Source organism: Capricornis sumatraensis, chromosome 6 (genome assembly GCF_032405125.1).
Source record: "Capricornis sumatraensis isolate serow.1 chromosome 6, serow.2, whole genome shotgun sequence".
NCBI lineage: Eukaryota > Metazoa > Chordata > Mammalia > Artiodactyla > Bovidae > Capricornis > Capricornis sumatraensis.
In genome coordinates this window covers 9,853,062-9,875,972 of record NC_091074.1, presented here as the reverse complement: position 1 = coordinate 9,875,972, position 22,911 = coordinate 9,853,062, and the positions used below count along the sequence as shown (strand labels likewise).

General features: G+C 44.4%; 1 protein-coding gene and 1 non-coding gene across 3 annotated transcripts in view; both read right to left on the bottom strand.

The window, feature by feature from the left end:
- CLCN3 (chloride voltage-gated channel 3) overlaps positions 1–22,353 on the bottom strand; it is an 87,526-nt gene extending 65,173 nt beyond the window's left edge. For both annotated transcript variants that reach the window (XM_068974695.1, XM_068974696.1), the window contains exons 1-2: positions 22,176–22,353; positions 11,329–11,504 (exon numbers count right to left, since the gene is read on the bottom strand). In XM_068974695.1, coding sequence (XP_068830796.1) covers positions 11,329–11,488 — 160 coding nt within the window. In that variant the 5' untranslated portion in view covers positions 11,489–11,504; positions 22,176–22,353. The remainder of the gene's footprint in view (positions 1–11,328; positions 11,505–22,175) is intronic.
- On the bottom strand, positions 1,004–1,107 carry LOC138081608 (U6 spliceosomal RNA). Its single transcript, XR_011145055.1, has one exon. It is a non-coding gene; the product is annotated as a U6 spliceosomal RNA (small nuclear RNA).
- Positions 22,354–22,911: the final 558 nt, after the last annotated feature.

Here is a 22,911-nt window from a genome sequence, read left to right as displayed (position 1 = left end):
TCTAGTTTCATTCTTTTACAAGTGGTTGACCAGTTTTCCCAGCACCACTTGTTAAAGAGATTGTCTTTACTCCATTGTATATTCTTGCCTCCTTTGTCAAAGATAAGGTGTCCATATGTGTGTGGATTTATCTCTGGGCTATTTTGTTCCATTGATCTATATTTCTGTCTTTGTGCCAGTACCATACTGTCTTGATGACTGTGGCTTTGTAGTAGAGCCTGAAGTCAGGCAAGTTGATTCCTCCAGTTCCATTCATCTTTCTCAAGATTGCTTTGACTATTCAAGGTTTTTTTATTTCCATACAAATCTTGAAATTATTTGTTCTAGTTCTGTGAAAAATACCCCTGGTAGCTTGATAGGGATTGCATTGAATCTGTAGATTGCTTTGGGTAGTATACTCATTTTTACTATATTGATTCTTCTGATCCATGAACATGGTTTATTTCTCCATCTATTAGGGTCCTCTTTGATTTCTTTCATCAATGTTTTATAGTTTTCTATATATAGGTCTTTAGTTTCTTTAGGTAGATATATTCCGAAGTATTTTATTCTTTTCGTTGCAATGGTGAATGGAATTGTTTCCTTAATTTCTTTTTCTACTTTCTCATTATTAGTGTATAGGAATGTAAGGGATTTCTGTGTGTTGATTTTATATCCTGCAACTTTACAATATTCGTTGATTAGCTCTAGTAATTTTCTGGTGGAGTCTTTAGGGTTTTCTATGTAGAGGATCATGTCATCTGCAAACAGTGAGAGTTTTACTTCTTCTTTTCCAATTTGGATTCCTTTTATTTCTTTTTCTGCTCTGATTGCTGTGGCCAAAACTTCCAGAACTATGTTGAATAATAACGGTGAAAGTGGGCACCCTTGTCTTGTTCCTGACTTTAGGGGAAATCCCTTCAATTTTTCACCATTGAGGATAATGTTTGCTGTGGGTTTGTCATATATAGGTTTTATTATGTTGAGGTATGTTCCTTCTATTCCTGCTTTCTGGAGATTTTTTAAAAATATGGAACGCTTCATGAATTTGCATGTCATCCTTGCACAGGGGCCATGCTAATCTCTCTATCGTTCCAATTTTAGTATATGTGCTGCCGAAGCGAGCACTGTTCATCATTTACTTGTATCTTCCAGTAGATACAAAATGATTTTCAAGAAAGGCCCCTGACCCTCCCCATGAGTACAGCCTCTACTTTTCATTAAGAGGACTTCTAGTGCCTTCTATTCAGTCTTAGGTTGTGTTAAGCTCTTCAAATGCTTAAGGAAAATGAGCTGAATATAAGTATGTAGCTGTTATAATTCCAAAATATAATTCTAAAATCACTGCTATGTAATGTTATATAAAACCTTCCACCAAAAAAATAAAATAAAATGACAATAGTGATACACCTTGATGACTTCTGAAACTCCATGCTGTCCGCCTTTTCCAAAACAGTCTGAATTATATCTATGGATCCTGACAGAACACCATAAATAATCTATGCCAGTACCATATAGTAACAGTGTCCTCGTGGAATCAGGCCTTGTGATTCAAGCAGGTGATGTTAATGGATGTTATTACAAAAGAAAGCTCTGTGAAAACTACTGCTGTTTACTGCAATCACAGTCCTGAAAATCAGCCTAGCACATAGAAAGGAATCATTCCATCATGTTGCTCAAAAATGGATTATCTTAAAATCAATAACAGGGAATCCGCTGAGAAACTGATTTTTTCCTCTCATAAACACTGAGAATCACTTACCTAAACAGGTTTCCTAGTTTCACTCCCCACTACAAAGCTTAGAGCCAAATTCCCAGTCTCCCCTCAGAAAGTACATAGCTGTTAAGCTTTCACCAACATTCAACTCTAGGTTTCCTGCATTTCAACCTGTTTTCCTTTTGCTCCATCCTTCTCAGAAACGTAGTTATGTCCTGAATTCTGTGTGTCCTTACATGCTGCTTTACGTCTTTTCTCTCAAAAGACGTAAAACATAAGTGTATTTCCCGTTGTAAATGCATTAGCAGTTTTCATCTAACAAGATCTAAGATCCTGGTTAATATGAATCCACTTCTAAGCAACAGCTCAGTTGGCAGGGCTAATGCCCTGCTTCCAGGTTTGCAGGTCTAAGGCCTGGACCCTGGACTGTGAGGTCTGCCAAACCCTGAGAGGCATCCAAGGAGATGGCCAGCCAGCTTCTGGCCTGGCCCCTCAGCCTCCACTTTCCAGGCCTCCTCCCCTGAAATCCCTCGTGCAGACAGTACTGGTGAACGTGCCACCCAGAGGGACATGAGACCCAAACACAAACATTCTGAATAAAGCTACATCCATTCAAATGAAAATGCTGGATTCTCTGTAAGAGCTCAGAAGGGAAGGGAAGTTCTAGCAAAGATGGACAGGTCACAAGACCAGGACAGACAGTCCACCTTGCAGTCCCGTGTGCTATGCAGCTCTCCGAGTTCTGAGGCTCAGCTTGCGGTATACATGTGAAACCGAACACCACAATCTGTTCACATGTGGTGTCTCTGCATTCCAGACCCTGCGATTATGTGCCCCATGGTCTTGGGAAAAAAACAAACAGCTTACGTTTGAATCTAGTATTTCCAAATGTTTAAGGTTCTTTATATCCATGGGGTGACAAAGCGTCAGACATGCCTTAGCAACCACACAACAACAGACATGGAGGGGTCAGGAGTGAGCCCTCTGGATGCTTCCGCTCCTCGCACACTTTCCCTTAGACTGTGACACTACCATTCACAAACAATCTAGAAACGTGAGAGGGACTCGACACAGCAAGTAAGCTACACTATTCACATTTCACGCACAATAAAAAGGGATGTAAGGAACTAAATTTTAAACTCATTACCGTCATCAACACAAACTAATCATTGACAGTTACTTTGCTGAACAGTGGCTGACTCTAGTTTTCAGTTTTCTTACTCTGAGTGAGGCCAGTACATTTAAGAATAACGCGCAGAGGTTGTGCAGAGGAACGCTTGTGTGTTTCATTTTCAACAAATCAAGAACCATATGGCTTTCTTTAATGAATACAACTCTGACAACAAAATCTTGGCCCTTTCTTCCTGCAACTTCTAATGAAAAATTTTGCATTTTCTACAGAATTTGAATTACAGACTAAAGTGACTCACTCAATATACTTAAACACATATCAAGTCTAATTTGTCAGCTTTTCACTAGTTTATAGACTTTTGATACTACCGATTAGTCATCATTATCATTATGGATAAGCTCTATTTTTTAATCACAGCATATTCTCTATCATTTAGGATTCACTCTGAGCAGATAAGGCTGATTTCATCTTTGAGATCCATGGGTCCATCTCTTTAAGCTATTTTCAAAACAAGAGCTATGCAACATGTTAAGTAACTCGATTATTCACTGGAGTCAGGGGACTCCACAGTGGTTTATCTCTGCAACCTAAATCCTAGTCCAGAGTCGTATTCCAGTTTTAGACACGGCTATATTCCTTTTTGATACTACCAGGAGTGTTCCCAACATCTCACCTGAATGCTGAATTAAAAGGACACTGGTCAAGTTGGGGGACCGAGCCTAAGGCACCCAAGGGGAAGGAACAGAGAAGACAGGAGCCCCACTGCATGTCACAGAGGAAAGCTCTAAGGCCCAGCGACTGGCTGGGGCTACGCAGCTGATAGCTGGCGGCGCCATGGAGTAAGCACAGCTCTGCAACTGGAGCGCCAGTGAGCGTTGAGGTTTCTGTCCAACACCCAAGCAGACACCAACAGTTCTCTCTAGTGACTGATGACTTTCTGGTGTTCTAAAGAGAAATTAAGTCAGAGACTACTTAACACTCAACCGCGTGTCCCACTGCCCACTTCCATGCTCCAGACTCAGGGATGACCTCTGCCCTCAGACACCTGTCCCGGCCCAGATGGGGAGGTCTCCCTGGGGCCGCACTTCCTCCGGGACAGCCCTCCCCAGCTACTGTGAAGAGAACCACCTCCGCTCTGCTGAGAGAAGTGAAAGCAAAGTGGAAAGTGAAGTCGCTCAGTCGTGTCCGACTCTTTGCGACCCCATGGACTGTAGCCTACCAGGCTCCTCTGTCCATGGGATTTTCCAGGCAAGAGTACTTGAGTGGACTGCCATTTACCAATACTACCAGCTACATTCGCTGTCTCACAACATAATCCCTTTTCTTCCAACTGGGCCTTCATGCCTTATCTCCCGTTCTAGAACACTCTTCAGAATTCTAAACAGGTATCAAAATAATATCCTTTTGGGGACTTCCCGGCAGCCCAGTGGATAGGACTTCGCCTTCCAATGCAGGATGTGTGGGTTCGATCCTTGGTTGGGAAGCTAAGATCTCACATGACTCACGGCCGAAAAACAAAAACAAAACAGAAGCAATGTTGTAATGAATTCAATAAAGACTGGAAAATAGTCCACGTCAACCAACTTTTAAAAATTAATAGTAATACGCTTTCAAGATGTAACATTTAGAACCTGTAACCACCCAAGTTTACACTTACATAGTTGTTGTCAACTGCTGTTCCACAAACCTGCACCTTCAACCAGGCACTTCTGAGGACAGACTGCATGGAAAACATTAATAGCCGCTTATCCCTGGTGGTTCCAACTTCTCCCTTGCTGACAGAACCTTCATTTTGTGTGGCTGGTAATGTGCCTAACCACAGGAAACAAATCAGGATTGTTCTAACCAGTCAGTAATCCTCCTAGTCAGGGATCAGTCTAGGTGTGGGCATGTAACTCAGTTCTGGCCAGTGACGGAAGAGGAAGTCTACTGATGGGGTTTTTGAAAAATATCCTTCCTGGTTAAAAAAAATAATGATAACAAAAGAAAATTCTTCTTTGTCCCGTTGCTCCTTCCTTCTGACGTGACACACTCTCCTGTGGAAAACCATAAATGAAGACATCACCAGTCCTGGAAAGATGCAAAGAGCTGGTCCTCCTATGTCTTTCTACTACCCTCAGTTTCTAAGTGCTTCATATAAAGGGCCAGGGAGCTACTTAAACACAGAAAAATGGGTATGTTGTTAAATTTCACCTGATTTTTCAAATTATGAATATATGTGTTTATCTGGTTTATAACTTTGTAATTAAAATTAGGGGGGGAAAAATCCACCAACAAGGAAGAGAGCAAATGACCAATAACAGCAAAACACTGTTGTCGCTTTTCTAAATCAAACATTCAAGATACAAGGCAGTGAGAACCTGAGCTGCAAACACTGTGAAAAGAAGTCAAACAGGTACTCCCGACAGCCTCTCTATTTGCCCGGAGCCATTTCCGGTTCACAGCAGCACCATGACCGTGCCCTCCAGCTGAGAGCTCTCGCCCATCTCCTGGGGCCACAGAGACAAAAGCACTTGGGAGTGGACTCGAAGGGGCCAGCATCCTGGAGAAAAGAGACTTCATACCAGGATACCTTTCTCTTCAAACAGCTACAATTCCTAGACTTCAGGAGCGAGAGGCTGAGAAACCAAGCACAGCGCAGCGCTTCGGAGCCTGAAGCGGTGAGCAGAGCCGCCATCAGTCTCAGCCAGGCACACAGAGACCGAGAGCCTTTGTGAACATGCCAGGCTTTCTCCTAGACGTTCAAGAGCTCTGCCCTAAAACTAAAGTGAGCCAAAAACAGACTAAACCTCAGGAAGCCTGAAACCAGGCTGCAAATTCTCTCCATCTTTGATGGGATCATTGCAATTGGCTCCTGGACTACCCGTCTGCCAGAAACTCTAAATACACTCTGGTGAAGATATCACCTTCACCAGAGCACCTGTAAGTATTTGCATACAACATTCAGCACTCAATAAGAATTACAGAGCCCAGCTGCTGCTGCTGCTAAGTCACTTCAGTCGTGTCCGACTCTGTGAGACCCCACAGACGGCAGCCCACCAGGCTCCCCCGTCCCTGGGATTCTCCAGGCAAGAACACTGGAGTGGGTTGCCATTTCCTTCTCCAATGCAGGTAAGTGAAAAGTGAAAGTGAAGTTGCTCAGTCGTATCCGACTCTCAGCGACCGACCCCATGGACTGCAGCCTACGGGCTCCTCCATCCACAGGATTTTCCAGGCAAGAGTACTGGAGTGGGGTGCCATTGCCTTCTCCAGAGCCCATCTGCAATCAAGGTCAAAAGGCAGAAACCAAGAGCAAAAGAGCAAGAGATACAGACTCACAGGTGACCTCAACATGAGACGACTCAGACATGAACTTTTAAACAAGTTATTAATACAAAGGTGAAAAAAAGCACACACATACAAAAAAATCACAGAGAATTTCTCCCAGAGTACAGAAGTACTATTTAAAAACAATCAAATGGGAATTCTACGGCTGATAAATAACTGAAATTCAAAACCTGACAAAAAATAATGAGATAGCACTACACACCTGTGACAAAAGCCAGACTCCAGAACATGGACACATTATAAAAAACTGACAAGAACGGGCGCAGCAGGAGCTCTCAGTCACTGAGAGTGGGAGAGCGAAGAGGTGCAGCCACTTTTGGCTGCTGCTTATAAAACCACAGAGGTTAAAGCGTCTGCCTGCAATGCGGGAGACCCGGGGTTCGATCCCTGGATCGGGAAGATGCCCTGGAGAAGGAAATGGCAACCACTCCACTATTCTTGCCTGGAGAATCCCGTGGATGGAGGAGACTGGTAGGCTACAGTCCACGGGTTCGCAAAGAGTCGGACACAACTGAGCGACTTCACTTCACCTCACTTCACTATAAAACCACACCTAATACTTGATCCAGCTATCTATCAGGTTCCTTGCTACTTACCCCAGTGAAGTGAAATATCCAAAATTAAAAAAAGAAAATATAGAAGAAAGCATAAGAGACACAAGTGAAAAGATGTAACAAATGTGACTGGCGTCTTAAAAGGAAAGCAGAGGGGCAATGCTAGAAACAATACTTGAGGACACCAGGTCAGAATTATCCAGAAATGAAAAAAAACAGCAAAAACCAGGTCACAATTCAGGAAGTGCTAAACCCCAGCCAGGATAAACAATAAGAAAACTACACTTAGGCACACTATGACTAAGCTTAAGTTTCAGGAAAACCAAAGACAAAGTAAAAAGCCTAAAAGAAGCCAGACTGGGGGAAAAATACAACTGACTTTTCAACAGAAGGCAAATGACATGAGAATTATATCTTTGAAGTGTCCAAAAAAGATCGATGTAAATCTGGAATACAGCTGCAAAAATATCCTTCAGAAATAAAGACGAAACAAAGGCTTGTACAAAAACTAAGTGAACTTACTGCTAGCAGATTGCAATTAAAAGAAATACTAATGAGAGTTCTTCAGGCAGAAAGATAATTTTCCCAGATAGAAACACGAAAATGCGGGACAGAATACAGAGCACCAGAAAAAGTAAAGTTGCGAAACCTAAACAGGTATCAACATAAGACAACAATGTCTTGTGCAGTTTAAAATATATAAAGAATTAAAATAGCAGACAACAGTAGCACAAAAAGCAGGAGGGGAGAAAAGGGGCTAAAATATCCTAAGGCCCTTATATTTCCTGTAAACTGGTAAAAGCACTCATTTATGCCACCCTAACCATGAAAACCGGAGAAGGCAATGGCACCCCACTCCAATACTCTTGCCTGGAAAATCCCATGGATGGAGGAGCCTGGAAGGCTGCAGTCCATGGGGTCGCTGAGGGTCGGACACAACTGAGTGACTTTACTTTCACTTTTCACTTTCCTGCATTGGAGAAGGAAATGGCAACCCACTCCAGTGTTTTGGCCTGGAGAATCCCAGGGACGGAGGAGCCTGGTGGGTTGCCGTCTATGGGGTCACACAGAGTCAGACACAACTGAAGCAACTTAGCAGCAGCAACCATGAAAACTGGAAGGAATCCACTAACTTTAAGTTTCATCCTAATTCTTCCACTATTTTAACTCTGTCAAATGACTTATATGATCCTTCAGCTGTCATGAATGAAATGAAGGCATATAACCAAGCTTGATGACTCATTTTATTTGTAATTAATTCACTCATTCAATAAATAAGAACCGACTATATGTCCAAAGGGCTTCCCTGGTGGCTCGGCAGCAAAGAATCTGCCTGCCAATGCAGGAGACGTGGGTTCGATCCCTGGGTCAGGAAGATCCCCTGGAGAAAGGAATAGCAATCCACTCCAGTATTCTTGCCTGGGAAATCCCACAGACAGAGGAACCTAGAAGGTTATAGGCCATGGGGTCACAAAGAGTCAGACACGACTCTGCGACTGAATAACAACAACAAATATGTCAAGAGAGAAAAGTACTAATTTATAGTAGAACTAATAAGAATACATGTTATCATCTCTAGAGTAACCCATCAAACAAAATGTAAGAGAATGCATAACTAACAGTATTGGAGGGAAGGAAGCAAGGTGGGGGAAAAAAAACCAACTGTGACAAACAGAACAGAAGTAGAAAGACAGTAGACTTGACCCTAAATATATCAGTGGTTACATTAAATGTAAGCAGACTACATTTACATAAAACCAACGCGAGAAACGAAACTCATACATATGCTGGGATTCGGTGCGTCCACGTGCGCTCAGTCCCTTCAGTTGTGTCCGACTCTTTGAGGCCCCATGGATGTAGGCCGCCAGGCTTCTCTGTCCATGGGGATTCTCCAGGCAAGAACGCTGGAGTGGGTAGCCGCACCCTCCTCCAGGGACCTTCCCCACCCAGGGGCCGAACTGTTATGTCTCCCACACTGGCAGTTCTTTACCACTAGCACCACCTGCGTTCTGGTACAAAGATAGCCAAATATTTCAGTGCAACAGAGGAAAAAGTCCAGAAACAGACCTATAGAAATACATCCACCTGATAGATGAGAAACATGTCTCTCCAATACACTGGAAAATGGAAGATTTTTCAATATATGGGCTGAATAGTTATCCACATAGGAAAAAATGAATCTGAACACTTACATCACATATAAAAATCAACTGCAGTTAGATTACAAAACTAAATGCAAGAGACATACAAACAATAAAACTTCTAGGAGATAAGGAGAGAATACCTTCTTGATCTTGAGGTATGTATGGGAAGCTATCTTAACACAGAACAGGAAAAGTATAAAGAATAAAGGAAAACATTAACTGGGTTTCACTAAAATTGACAGCATCTTCATCAAAAGATTCTATTAAGAGCAAGAGAAGACATGTGCAATACATAAATCTAACAAAGGACTCAATCAGAATGCATAAAGACCTCTTAGGCAAAATGACTGAACAGGCACTTCAAAAGACGCTATCTAAAAAGCCAAACAACACACAAAAGGCATTTAAACTCATAAGCCATTGCTATTGCTGCTGCTGCTGCTAAGTTGCTTCAGTTGTCTCCGACTGTGCAACCCCATAGACGGCAGCCCACCAGGCTCCGCCATCCCTGGGATTCTCCAGGCAAGAACACTGGAGTGGGTTGCCATTTCCTTCTCCAAAGCATCAAAGTGAAAAGTGAAAGTGAAGTCACTGAGTCATGTCCAACTCTTAGCGACCCCATGGACTACAGCCCACCAGGCTCCTCTGTCCATGGGATTTTCCAGGCAAGAGTACTGGAGTGGGGTGCTATAAGCCATTAGGCAACTGTAAATCAAACCCAAAATTTGAGACTACTGCACCCACATCAGAAGAGCCCAAATTTTTAAACTGATAACATCAGGTATTAGTGAAGACGTGACGCAAGCAGAACTCTCACACACTGCTGACACGATGTACAGACTGTAACCTCCTTCGACAGGATCTGAGATTCACACACCTGTCATCTAAGAGGCCATCTTGAGGGATAAATCCTACACAACTGTGTACATGATATGCACTGAAATATATGAACCTGAAAATTCTCAGCACCATTATTGTCAACAGCCAAAATCTAAGAAAAATTAATTTAAAAAACCTAAATGTGTTTCACAACATATGATGGATAGAACAGATAAACTGAAGTGTATTTACAAATGGCATACTACATGGCAATGAAAATAAATTAACTATTGCTATCTTCAACAACATAGGTGAATCAAAACACAAGTAAATGACACCAGACTCAAAAGAGTATATGTAGTATAAATTCTTTTCTATAAAGTTTAAATACCTGCAAATGTAATCTGCGGTGACAGAAATCAAAATAACAGTTACCTCTGAAACTGGAAGGGGGAACACGGGCAGATTACTGGGAAACTGGTCATGTTTTATTTCTTAATTGAGGTATATGAGTGTAACTACTTTGTAGAAATTCATTCATTTCCATGCTTGTGACATGGTGATTATTGTCCTCATTTTATGTATCAATGAGGCTGGGCAAAGAGATGCCCAGATAGCCACTAAAACATCATGTCTGTGTGTGTCTGTGAGGGCCTTTCCCGAAGAGATGAGCATCTGAACTGGCGGACTGAAAACTCTACTCTTGCTGGAGCCGCCCTCGGACATCAGCACCACGGGACCTGGGCCGTCAGGCGTGGACTGGGCCTCAAGTCACTGGCTCCACTGGTTTCCAGGCCTTTGGATCTGGACTGGAACCACACCACCAACTCTTCTGAGCTCCCACTATGCAGCTGGCCGCTGGTGGGACTTCTCAGCCTCCGCCATCACATGAGCCAATCTTTCATAATAAATCTCTTTCTGTATGTCTCTGTCTCTCTCTATATATAATATATACCCCGTAAGTTTTGCTTTTCTGCTTCAACTACAGTTGTGTGCCTCTCTGCAGTATATTATACTGAAATTTTTATGCTTATCCACATATGAGATTTTCTTTTGGGCTTCCCTGGTAGCTCAGTGGTAAAGAATCTAGCTGTACTGCACGCCACTCAGGTTTGACCCCCGGGGTGAGGAAGATCCCTGAGAGAAGAATACGGCAACCCATTCCAGCATTCTTGCCTGGGAAATTCCATGGACAGAGGAGCCTGGTGGGCTAGAGTCCACGGGGTTGCAGAAGAGTTGGACAGAACTGAGTGAGTAAACAACAAATGAAAAGTGGACACCAGTGGCAGCTGTATATCGTGAATGGACTAAATTCCAATGCATTGTACACTTTAAAATGGTTACATGAATCACCGCAATTAAAATAAAAACAGGGACTTCCCTGGTGGTCCAACGGCTAAGACTCCACACTCCCAATGCAGGGGGCTCAGGGTTCAACCCCTGGTCAGGGAACTGAATTCCATATGCCGCAACTAAGAGCTCACATGCCACAACTAAAGATTCCGCATGCTGCAACTAAGACCCAGCACAGCCAAATAAATAAGTAAAAATAAAACAACAAAAAAGTCATCCCCAAACTTAACCTCAATAAAACAATGTCTACCAGCAGACATTCATGATAACAAATAGGATGATGAGCTACAACGTCAAACTTACCCACTGCTGTGTCACCATCTAACAAATTGTCATCCTCAGAAGTCTGGAAGTCCATAATAACACCTGCCCCGTCTAAAAGCTCCTCATCACTGCTCACACTGGTTATACTGTTGTAGCTGTTTCTACAGTAGCCTCTATGGAACAGCTGCTCAGACTCCATTTAGCTGTCTGGTTATCTGAAAAAAAAAAAAAAAAAAAGGCGGGGGGGAGGGGAGAAATGGCTTTAACATTTTCCCAACATACAATAAAAACCATCTACTTTAACAATTTAAAGAAAACTTCTGATCTCATATTAAAAAAAAACATACTAACTTCATTACTGTAACAATAGATAACTCTATTGGGTTAAGTCTTTGGGGATCATTTAATAATTCTGTTCTCACCAAGCAGTTGTAAAAAGGAATGAAGAACTTCTTCAGGTAATGGTATAAAGTAGTCTCTTAGATCCATTGTTTCAAAATACAAAGTACAGAGAAGTGCTTACAATATACTATAGTATATGCAAGGGCATCCCTGGGGGCTCAGATGGCAAAGAATCCGCCTGCAGTGCAGGAGACCAGAGTGCAATCGCTGGGTCAGGAAGATCCCCTGGAGAAGGGAATGGCACTCCACTCCAGTATTCTTGCCTGGAGAATCCCATGGACAGAGGAGCCTGGCAGGCTACAGTCCATGGGGTTACAAGAGTTGGACACAACTTAGCAACTAAATGACAACCACGGGATATGTGGGGCTTCCACCCAAAGAAAGGGGCCTGTGGTAGAGGCTGACCTGCAGCACATAACTGGCTGTGCGTGTACAGACCACCTCTGGAGAGAGTTCTAAGAAAGTTGCCCACAGGAGAAAGGAACAGTTGCTGATGCACCAGGTATGAAAGGGAGATACTAGTACCTTTTGGATATCTCACCAGGTATAAATACTAATGTTAAAGTAATGTCATTTAAACACCTGTAAAATTCCATTCTCCTTTCATCACTTTAAAATTTAAAGCTTCAAAGCCCATAGTCAAATATCAGCCACGAAAATATGGTAATAGGTCACTATTTGCATTTTTTTCCATAAGAGAATTAACAAGCAAGAACATGTTTTCAAGGCTCTTACTCCGTACTTTAAGAACAGTGTAACTCCTGAATAGCTTGGTGTTTTAAATGCCATCTACCTACTTGCTCAACATCAAAACGAGTGCGCGAGACACCAGCAAGAGGTTCGAAAGCTTTGCGGGTGGGACTTGAAAGCTAGAGTTGCAGGAGCAGTTCACCCAGCAAGCCTGGTAAAACGAGACTTGTCAGCTGTCACGATGAGCACACACGTGAGTAAAGGTGAGTGGAACTACGCACGGTCCACTTTCAGCGCTGAAATCTAGCACGGAAGACTTGAAGGTCAAAACACTCTCTAGTCCTCAGGATATTTTCCTCTGGCCGGGTGGGGCTGGGGTGGGGGAGAAGTAACTTCTAAATAAAAATTACAGGGTCGCAAAGAGTCAGACATGACTGGGCAACTTAGCAACAACTTCTAAAAGATGTATAAATTACCTAACTTAAAGAGAAGTCAAGGGAAGGTGGAGCTTGAGAGCTCTGGTCTGAACATCTTACGCAGTGAGTAGAACACAACACACAGGTAACAGTGATCAAATTTCAGACTGTTGACTTAATCAAGCAGGTAAAAAGAGAGACGTATTCAGTGTTCAATAAACAAGGCCTTTTGACTACAATGCTAATCTGGTCGCAGTAAAATAACCAAAAACTAGCACCTAAGTTACAAAGAAAATCTTAAATATTTACTTCTTTGCAACTTTACTGATGTTTCATGATTACCTCTACCAAAAATGGCCTATTATACAGAGATATGTTAGAATATATTAATTAAGACAAGAGTTTTATTTCAAGGTAAATGTTAGAATAGTATGAAAATAACTGTTCATGCTAAGAACTGTGCAGTGTCCACGAAGGTGATCAAATTCAATATTGTGGCTCTTGAGTAAAGAACTAAAAGTTTAAAAAAAAAAGCATTAACAATTCAAAAGTCATTTTTATTTTGATGTAGCAAAGCACGTCCACTAAGGTTTTGCAAAGAACACAGACACTATTCTTCACTTCTTTACGTGACAGTCACACTGGAAGCACTTAATACTTGTGATAACATACGTCAATGGACATTAATTTGCTAGAGGCTGCACAACACTGAGAAATCGCGCTGAAGTAAAACTGTGTCCTGGGCCCTCCATCAGCAAGTTCCAACACAGCTCCTCCATTTCGTCCCTAGAAGTCCCTCAAAAACTGTTAGTGATAACTTGTAAATTAACCCTTTCGCAGTGTTTAAAAAACTTCATTTCATGAACACCTCTGATACATCTAAAATTCACAGCTTTCTTTGTAACAAGAGCAACCAACTCTGTTTCAAAGTTTATTAAAATCAGTTCTGTGTGGGTTCCTATTTCTATAAGTTCAATAACTTTAAAAAACTATTATTAACCCAGAAACCTGTAGAGCTGAACTGTCTGACCAGCAGTCACTAGCCCTGAAACATGGCTCTAAGGAGAAGTATCTACAGGATTCCGGTGCTTTCATAAAAAAAGGAATGCCAAATATTTCATTAATAATTTTATATTGATTCTGTGATGAAACAAATGGGCTTTCCCCAGTGGCTCAGCAGTAAAGAATCTGCCTGCAACGCAGGAGACACAGGTTCCATCCCTAGGTCAGGCAGATCCCCCGGAGGTGGAAATGGCAACCCAGTCCAGTAGTGTTTTCTTTTCTCCCCACCCCAATATTCTTGCCTGGGCAATCCCATGGGCAGAGGAGCCTGGCAGGCCACAGTCCATGGGGTCGCAAAGGGTCATATAAGATTAAGGACGCACATATGTGCTGAAATAATACTTTAGATATAATGGGTTACATAAAATATATCATTAAAATTAATCTTACCATTTTCTTTTTAATGTGCTTACTAAGAAATTGAAAGTTATACATGTGGCTTGTATTTGCAGCACAGGTATTTTTATTGCTCAACACTGCTATAAAATAGTCAACAATCCATGAAAGCATAAAGTAAGTACACAGAAGGAATCTGGACACCAGCATCAAACCGCTTCAGATTCTAAACTCCATCCCCAGGCTTGATCACAAAAGCCTATTTAAACCGTTAGTACAGCAACTGAAATTCTGCATAGAAAAAAAATGAATACTACAGTCTTATTTTTCCTTTTAAACTGTCAAAAACATATTTAAAACCATTTCAAGTCATTCTAACAGACACAGTGACTTGCGGATATACTCCTGTGGAGCTATGAAGAGTAGAGCTAATCCGAGAAAACCCCCAGGGAGGAAACCGGTGCGCGCAGTGACTTCCTCAGTGCCCCGCGCACCACCACCCTGGCTCTTCGCATCTCTTCTTCACCCTGCAGCCAGCATGATCTATTCTCAGGGCAGGCCTGATGCTCACCTCCCCCCATGCCATGGATTAGGGCCTTAATCACTTCTCACCACGTTTTGCCAGCAAAGTCTTCAACACAGCAGACAAGCCCGTGCAGCCAGGCCTCTCCCAGACACACACCCTCCTCTGGGCCCTACGAGGCTGCCCCGGTGCCTGCCCAGGCTCAGCTGCTCCCTGGGCGTGGAAAGGGCCCTCCCCTCTTCGTGGAGGTGACAGTCCCATGTATCCTTCAGCTTTCACCTCAAGCACCCTCTAGTCAGTGAACAAACTCTCCAGCAGAGTTTATATGTCAGGCACCACCCTAAGCACATTACAAACTCATTTAGTCTCTGTACTAACCACAACCACAGCCCCAAAGCTCAGGCTCCACTGTTATCCCCATTTCACAGGTGAGGACACTGACACACGAAGAGTTGCAGTAACCGCTGTAAAGTCGTGTGCTGTAACGAAGCTGCCTCAGCACCCATCTACCTGGGCTGCCGCCCTGACCAGGTCCAGTGCACACGGTGAGGCCCCTGCCTCCCCTGACGGTACATGCCCCAGGTGCAGTGTCGCCCTGCTTCGCGGGATAACTGACGGCGGCACAAGGCCTGGCCGCGCCCATTTCTGCACAGCACCATGCGCCTACGAGGGCTTCACTTTTTTAAACTTTTTACTTGGAGACAATGGAGATGAGATGGCTGGGTGGCATCACCAATGCAATGAACGTGAACTTGGGTAAACTCTGGGAGATGGCCAGAGACAGGCAAGTCAGCCTGCTGTGGCCCACGGGTCGCAAGGAATCCGACACGACTGGGCGGCAGAACAGCAATGGTGATTTTGCACGCAGCTGCAGTAAGGAATTCAAAGAGCTCCTGCGTCGCCTCCCCTGAGCACCCCGAACGGTCACGCGGTGACACTGACACAGGGCCTCCCCTCACAAGGACACCTCCTGCTGCCTCTACAGCCACAGCCACTCTCCTCCAGCCCCCCAGCGCCGCCTGTTCCTAACCCCTGGCGACCTACAGCCCGCTCTCTATTTCTGTAACTCTGCCGCGTCAACAGCACTGCGCAAATGGAGTCGTGTGGTCCGCGCCCTTGGGGACGAGCTGTCCGCTCGGCACCCGGCAGGACTCTCTGCAGAGCCGTCCGGGGCTGGGGTCTGCCAGCAGTCCTCCCCTCTTTATGGCGGAGTCGTGCTCCGTGACGCGCACACCACGTATGTTTAGCCATTCACCTGTGGAAGAACATCTGGCTCTTTTCCAGGTTTGGGCTATCACAAACAAAGCCACAATAAATACTCATGTACAGATTTCTTTGTGAACTTAAAGTCTTCATTTCTCCGGGATAAAAGCCAAGGACTGCTATTACTGTGCCATATGGTAACTGCATGTCTGGCTCCTAAAGAAACCGCCAATTTAACATCCCTCCCCACGATGTCTGGGTGAGCCTGGTTTTCCACATCCAAACCAGCACTCAGTGGTATATATGTTTCACCATTCTGACAGGTGTGTTTTAGTATCTCATGGTTCCTTTAACGTGGTTTCCCTAACGGCTAATGTTGAACATATTTGATGTGCTTACTTGCTATCTGCATATCCTCCTCAGCGATATGAGTGTTCATATCTTTTGCCAATTCTAACTGAATTGTTTTCCTTCCGAGTTTCATATTTTAGAATATATATCTTAGATACTAGTCCTTTGTCAGATGTGTTGTTTGCAAATATTGTCTCCCACTCTGCAGTTTGGTCTTCTTTCTAACAGGGTCTTGTTTGTTGTTCAGTTGCTAAGTTGTATCTACTCTTTCGTGACCTCATGGACTGTAGCTCACCAGGCTCCTCTGTCCATGGGGTTTCCCAGGCAAGAATACTGGAGTGGGTTGCCATTTCCTCCTCCAGGGGATCTTCCTGACCCAGGAATCAAACCTGTATCTCCTACATTGGCTGGTCTATCCTTTACCACTGAGCCATCAGGGAAGCCCTTTAACAGGGTCTATCATGAAGCAAAAGCATTTAACTTTGATGAACTTCAATTTACCAATATTTCCCTGAAGGATTATGCTTTTGGCATCAACTCTAGGAAATCTACTACCAAAGATTTCTCCCAATTTTTTTCCTAAAATTTTTATAATTTTACATTTTATATTTAACTCTAGTCCAGAGGACAAGATGGTTGGATGACACCACTGACTCAACGGACGTAAGTTTGAGCAAGCTCCACGAGATGGTGAAGGACAGGGAAGCCTGGCATGCTGCAGTCCACGGGGCTGCAAAGAGTCGAACACGACTGAGTGAGTGAACTACAACTGTAGTCCATGTTGAGTGAATGTCTGTATAAGCTGTAAGACACAGGCTGAAGCTTGTTTCTGGATGTGTGGATGTCCAATTGCTCCAATGCCATTTGCAAAAAGGTTACCTTCCTCCCTCTGAATTGTTCTGGGGCCTCTGGTAAAAATTAGTTGGGCTTATTCGTGTGACTCTGTTTCAGAGTCCTCTGTTCTGTTTCGCTGATCTGTGTTTCTGCACCTACAGCAATAACACACAATCCTGACTACTGGAGCTCCTGACGTTGGAGAGATTGATTTCTCATACCTGATTCTTATTTTCTGAAATTGTTTTTGTTTTTCTAGTTTCTTTGCTTTCCCATATTTATTTTAGAATAGTCTGTCTGTATCTACAGAATTTTCCTGGATCAGTTAACTGTCTATGGTGTGAATAACAAACTGATCTATCTGTATTTGGATGATGTATGAGAACTGAAATTCAAAAAGACCTAAGCTGAACACAAACCTGCTTGTCCTCCCCCTCTCACTATCTCAGTTTACAGCATCACCATTTACCTAGTAGGCAAAATCAGTTTTCCGAGTTACTGATTAATGTATTTGACAAACTTTCTGCTGAGCACCCAGCATGTGCTCGGGGGTCCTGAGTAAGAAGAGGTCCCTATTCCCAAGGTAGTCAAGGTGAAAGACACACATGTAACTGCACACAGTATGAGAGGCACACAGGAGAGGTGCACGGCAAGTCCACGCGATGACAGGAACAAGCTGCTGCCTGGGAAAGTCTGTAAACACCGAAAGAGGACATGAGCGCTGCAGGGTTAGGAGGGGTTAGCTAGGCCGACCGTGCGGCAACAAGCCGATGTAGGGGAAAGCAGCGTAATGCTACCTGCTCAGGTAGTTCAGCAAGAGGTGGGGACTAGAGACGAGCTGGGGAGGCGCCCAGAAGCAGGGAGGGGCTCTTGGGTTCTGCTGAGGAACCAATTCACTCACTCATGGTAAACCACAAAGTCTCCAAGAGAAGTCACCTGACGGGAAGTGAACTTTAATGAGCCACCCGCGGCGGCAGTGTGGAGGACAGACGAGCAGGGCGGGAGACTGAAGACCAGCTCTGGGGAGGAGTCCGGGGCCCTTACTCCAGGGGACCCTTCAGCACCCCCGAGTATAACAATGAGGGCATCACTGCACTGAGTCACAGCGGCACGACAAAGCAGAACGGGCTGTAAGGACCACGGAGGGGGCCACGGCAACTAACACGCGAGGCAGGGAGCACGGAACCCAGACACCCGCTTGGTTTCTGGCTTGACTGATTCAAAAGAGCTGGAAGAAGCAAAGCGTCGTCTCCTGAAGCTTACAGGACTGAACACCAGAGCGTGCTTTCCAAACACTGGATCGAGGCCAGACTAGAGAACGGGGTGGTGACTCTGAGCACCGACGTGGTCCCCAGACTGCACACACTGAGCAGTGCGGCCCAGAAGGGGGGAGACTAGACACGCGGCTCAGGGGCCAAGAGCTGAGGGAGGAGTCTTCAGAACTCCAACAAGGCTCTGGCTTCTCATCAAGGGAACTGGGTAGGGCTGAGGACCACGGCTAAGCTTCCAAGGCGCGTCTGTCAGCTGTCTGAGAACAGCAGGCACAACCAGAGAGGGGCAAAGGAAATCCCGGGTGTCAGCAACCAGAGAGACGAACGAGAGTCTCAGGACCGATGACAGCGGTGAGGGGAAACCCTGAGTGATCTATCACTTGGCCCCAAGGAGCTTTCTGGTAGAAACATCGCAGGAGCTAAATGAGCAAGATACTAGTCCAAGATTAAAACGTGACCATGAATTTCCACAGAATCACTTATTCCTTTACTGAAGCTTATAAAACAGCAACTGTAAAAAAATAAAATATAATACAAATAAAATTTTTATTGATTGATGGCATAAATTACATTTCCTACTGTCCTCAGTGATATGACAACTTTTTCCTACAAATTTGTAAATATCCATATAATAAAAGGGGACACACGTCATAAAAGACACCAGAATTGTTTGAAGAGTTCAGAGAGAAGACCACATCCCACTGTAGCTGATGATGACAAGCATTCTTTGGGAGAGATACACGACCCGGATCTTAAAAATGGGGGCAGAGGGCATTCCCTGGCGGTCCAGAGGTTAGGACTTAGAGCTTCCAGTGCTAGTGGGGACTTGGGTTCAAACCCTGGGCGGTGAACTAATGTCTCACAAGCCATCATGACACAGCTGGGAAAAAAAAAAAAAGATGGGACCTCACTGGGGCAGAGATGAGAGAAGAGGTTAGTTAGCTGAAGCAAAAGCACTAGCATGAATCAGGCTATGGAGTCAAGAGGGTAACAAAGACATTTATGGATGAGAGTTTATGCACAGAACACAGGTCCGGCACGAGGTTCATGGGCAAATAAGTTGGGGTAATAAAACACACCCCCTAGAAATGTCAAAACTAACAGCACGAGCAAGGTTCTTGAGAAAACAAAACTTAACAGTTTCTCAAATCTATTTTGCAAAGGATTGGTTCCTCCATCCCTTACAACATCATGAAACGTAGATCACGTCAGAACATCACCGGATTAAAGAATGTATCCTGATACAAATAGTCAGTACTTACAAGAAACAACGATAATTAAACTGCTTTCTTCCCAATGTAACATTTGTTGATATTTTACCCTACTGTCCATTGAGATAGCTGCATGTCTACATCACTGCACCTTTTGTATTTTTCTTTCAAAAAGTACTAAATGCATAACCTGCTAAAGGAAGCGGCTCTCTATTCTGAAGAAAATTTCCTAGATTCAAAATATTTTTTAGATCCAGTAAAAAAGTTAAATGCCAGATGATTTTAAAAGGAAAAACATACACACAAGTATAATGCTAAGACTATCACAAGCAAAAAGGTAAACAACCCAACAATAAGATGCTCTGGAAGACGTACACTTTGAAAGCTAATTTTCATGATTTTATAAGACAGAAACTGTTCAACTACTTCCCATGAGGGCAAGAAATATGTTTACCTGACTTCGTTCCAATCAAAGCTGCATAACAAATCTCTCTATATTTCAGCAATGCAAATGGGCAGTTTCCCCATGTAGATTCACCTTTCATTTCATTCTTAACTGAAGAACAATGATCTTTAAGAATCAAAATGTATCATAGCTACTATGTTTAAATACACATGTGAAGTACAATTTTAAAAAACACAACAGTTTATTGAGTCATGAAAGAAGAATTTAAAAAAAGGATACTCCAGAGCTTCTGTGATTGTATATTACTTTTATATGGAAGAATGAATGGACCTATGATACCATCTCTCTCACCCTACTGTTTCTTCCAGTATTTTGTTGTCTTACTTGCCTTGAAGGGCAGCCACTGATAGCAAGAGGTCTGAAATCACACTGTCAGGCTTCAGTCTCTGTTCTGACACTAACTGAGACCTCGGGCAAGGTAATCAGATCCTCTATGCATCAGTTTCCACATCTCTATGATGGGAAAAATCAAAGTACCAACTCCAAAGAGCTCACATGAGAACTCAGATAATACACAAAACCACTTCAGAAAGATCCCAAACTACAGAATTTGCTTATCATATTTTAGGTCCCTGCTGAAAAGTTTGACTAGAACTAAGCTGAAAGTTCCACAAAGCAGTGACAGTGGCCCAGCTTCTCAGGATGCTGCTCGACCCACCACAGAGATCAAATCTGGCTTCCTGAGCAGTCTGAAAATTATTACCAACAGGTCACAACAGGAAATGGAAAGCCTATCACCAACATGAGCTGGAAAACAGCCAACTCACTAACACAAAACCATAACGTGAGCAAATCTTTCCCCTAAACTGGATCTATCCAAAGCTAGGTTAAGTCATCTGCATATGATTGAAAATATACACTAAAACACAAGTTCCAACTAAAGATGTAGGTGCTATACATTCTTATTGACCTCTTAAAATAATTTCAGGTGTTTTTCAAACAAAGAATCAGTCTTTGAAGAGTGTGGGGGGTAAGGTGTGGGAGGAGATGCAATCTGCCCTGGGTTCTGCCAATAACAGGCTGTTCCTATCAACCAGAGGTCATAAACTGCAGGCTTAATTTGAGTAAATATCTGTACGGCACACACCTGGCTTTTAAGCCCTATTGTGTAACAAAAAACAATCAGCACTGGCACCTTTTAAGGTGAAAATCAACCAACTATACAGGAGCATTTTAACTCCTGCATGTCCTCTCCTGCTACACAGCATTTTCTAGTGACTCACAAAGCAAGTAAAATAGACTGACATCAAATTATTTATGTAAAGACTCAACAATCCTTTGATTGTTGAATAAACCACATAAACCACAATGATGCTGAAGGAACTGAAATGCATGGCTCAAAAAGTGTATAGTTTGCAGAACTGAACTTCTGAATTATAAAAAGATAATAAAGTGCAGTCACTCATAAAAAATTTATCTCATAAAACAGAATTTTCTTCCAAAGGAAACACAAATTCCAGCCCCTAATATGCATAAGGTGTACGTAATTGTCTTCTATGAGCTCGTTTAAAATGTTGTGCAAATAAAGCACATTATGTAAAAAATTAATTTCTGTGTCTACGGTGGGTTCCAGACCAAGTTTAAGATCAAAACACAAATGCTATGTATACACACAAACTATGGCTTCATATACACATAAATCTTTAAAAAAGTGACACTGAACAGTAAGTTTCTATTTGGGCAAATTTCGCGAAAGTGAAACCCACAATCTCTTCCTGGCACCTACGTCCACTCTGTTCAAAGGTCTTTTGGCAGTTCCTGAAGAAAGCAGGTGCAAGCTTAAAGAACGGTCTCGGGCCTCACCTGCCGCTGGCGGGGTCAACGTCCCGCAGGCCAACCCGTCTCAAGATCTGGATGGCGAGGCAAGCGACGCCGGCCCCGCCGGCTCCCGGCCCCCGCCATCACTCACCTCGCCGCTCAGAGGCAGAGGAGCCCCGGGGCCGCGTCCTGCGCCGCCGGCGGGCTCCGCATTTGAGGACGGCCGGCGCGCCCAGCCCCACCGCGACCGCGACCCACAGGCTCAGCCAGGCGGGAGCCGCATCAGGTTGGAGCCGCCGGCTCTGGGGCCCTGGACTCGACCCGCTGCTGCCCCGAATCAAACACGACCGCCTTAAAGCTCACCTCCCTCTGGAGGGACCACAGCTGCAGCCATGCTCCAACTCGGGGAGAAACTGGAGCGGCCGGCCGCCAGCACCCCTCCTCGGCTCTCGGCCCAACTCTGGCCACAGGCTGACGGTACCGCAGGAAGGACTGCGGTTCCGAATCGTCCCGTCCGACCCAGCGACCCCGGGAAGCGGACAGGAGCGGCTAAAGCAGGGCCGACAGGTGCGTCGGCGCCTGACGTCACCGCGTAGCCGTGATCGGCCGCTCAGCGTCCGGACCGGTTGGAACCGCGTAGGTGCCCATTGGGCCGTGAGGGAGCAGGGGGCGGGACTTGTGGAAATGGTGGGCGGGGCTTATGGAGGCAGGGGGCGGACTTTGTGGGAGCAGTAGGAGGGTCGTGAGGAACGAGTGGGAGAATCAGCGGGGAACAAGGGCAGGCCTGTTGGGAACAGGGGGCGGGCCGTGTAGCTGCAGGGGCGGGCCTTAGGTGTGGTGGGCGGGCCGTGTGGAGGCAGGAGGCGGGGCTCGGGCACCATGGGGCGGGGCCGATTGGGGTGTGACCTTTCCCAGGTGGTTTGTCACGTCCCGCAGGCGGTGGGGTCCTCCTGGTGGTGACCTCGCGAGAGGACAGAGGTGGCGGCCTCCGCAGGCGAGTCTGCAGTGGCAAGAGCCCTGGTTCTGGGGACAGCCAGCCTGCCAGCCCATAGGGGTGGCACGAATTTTCAAAAACGCTTGGAAATTGACTATTTTGGAG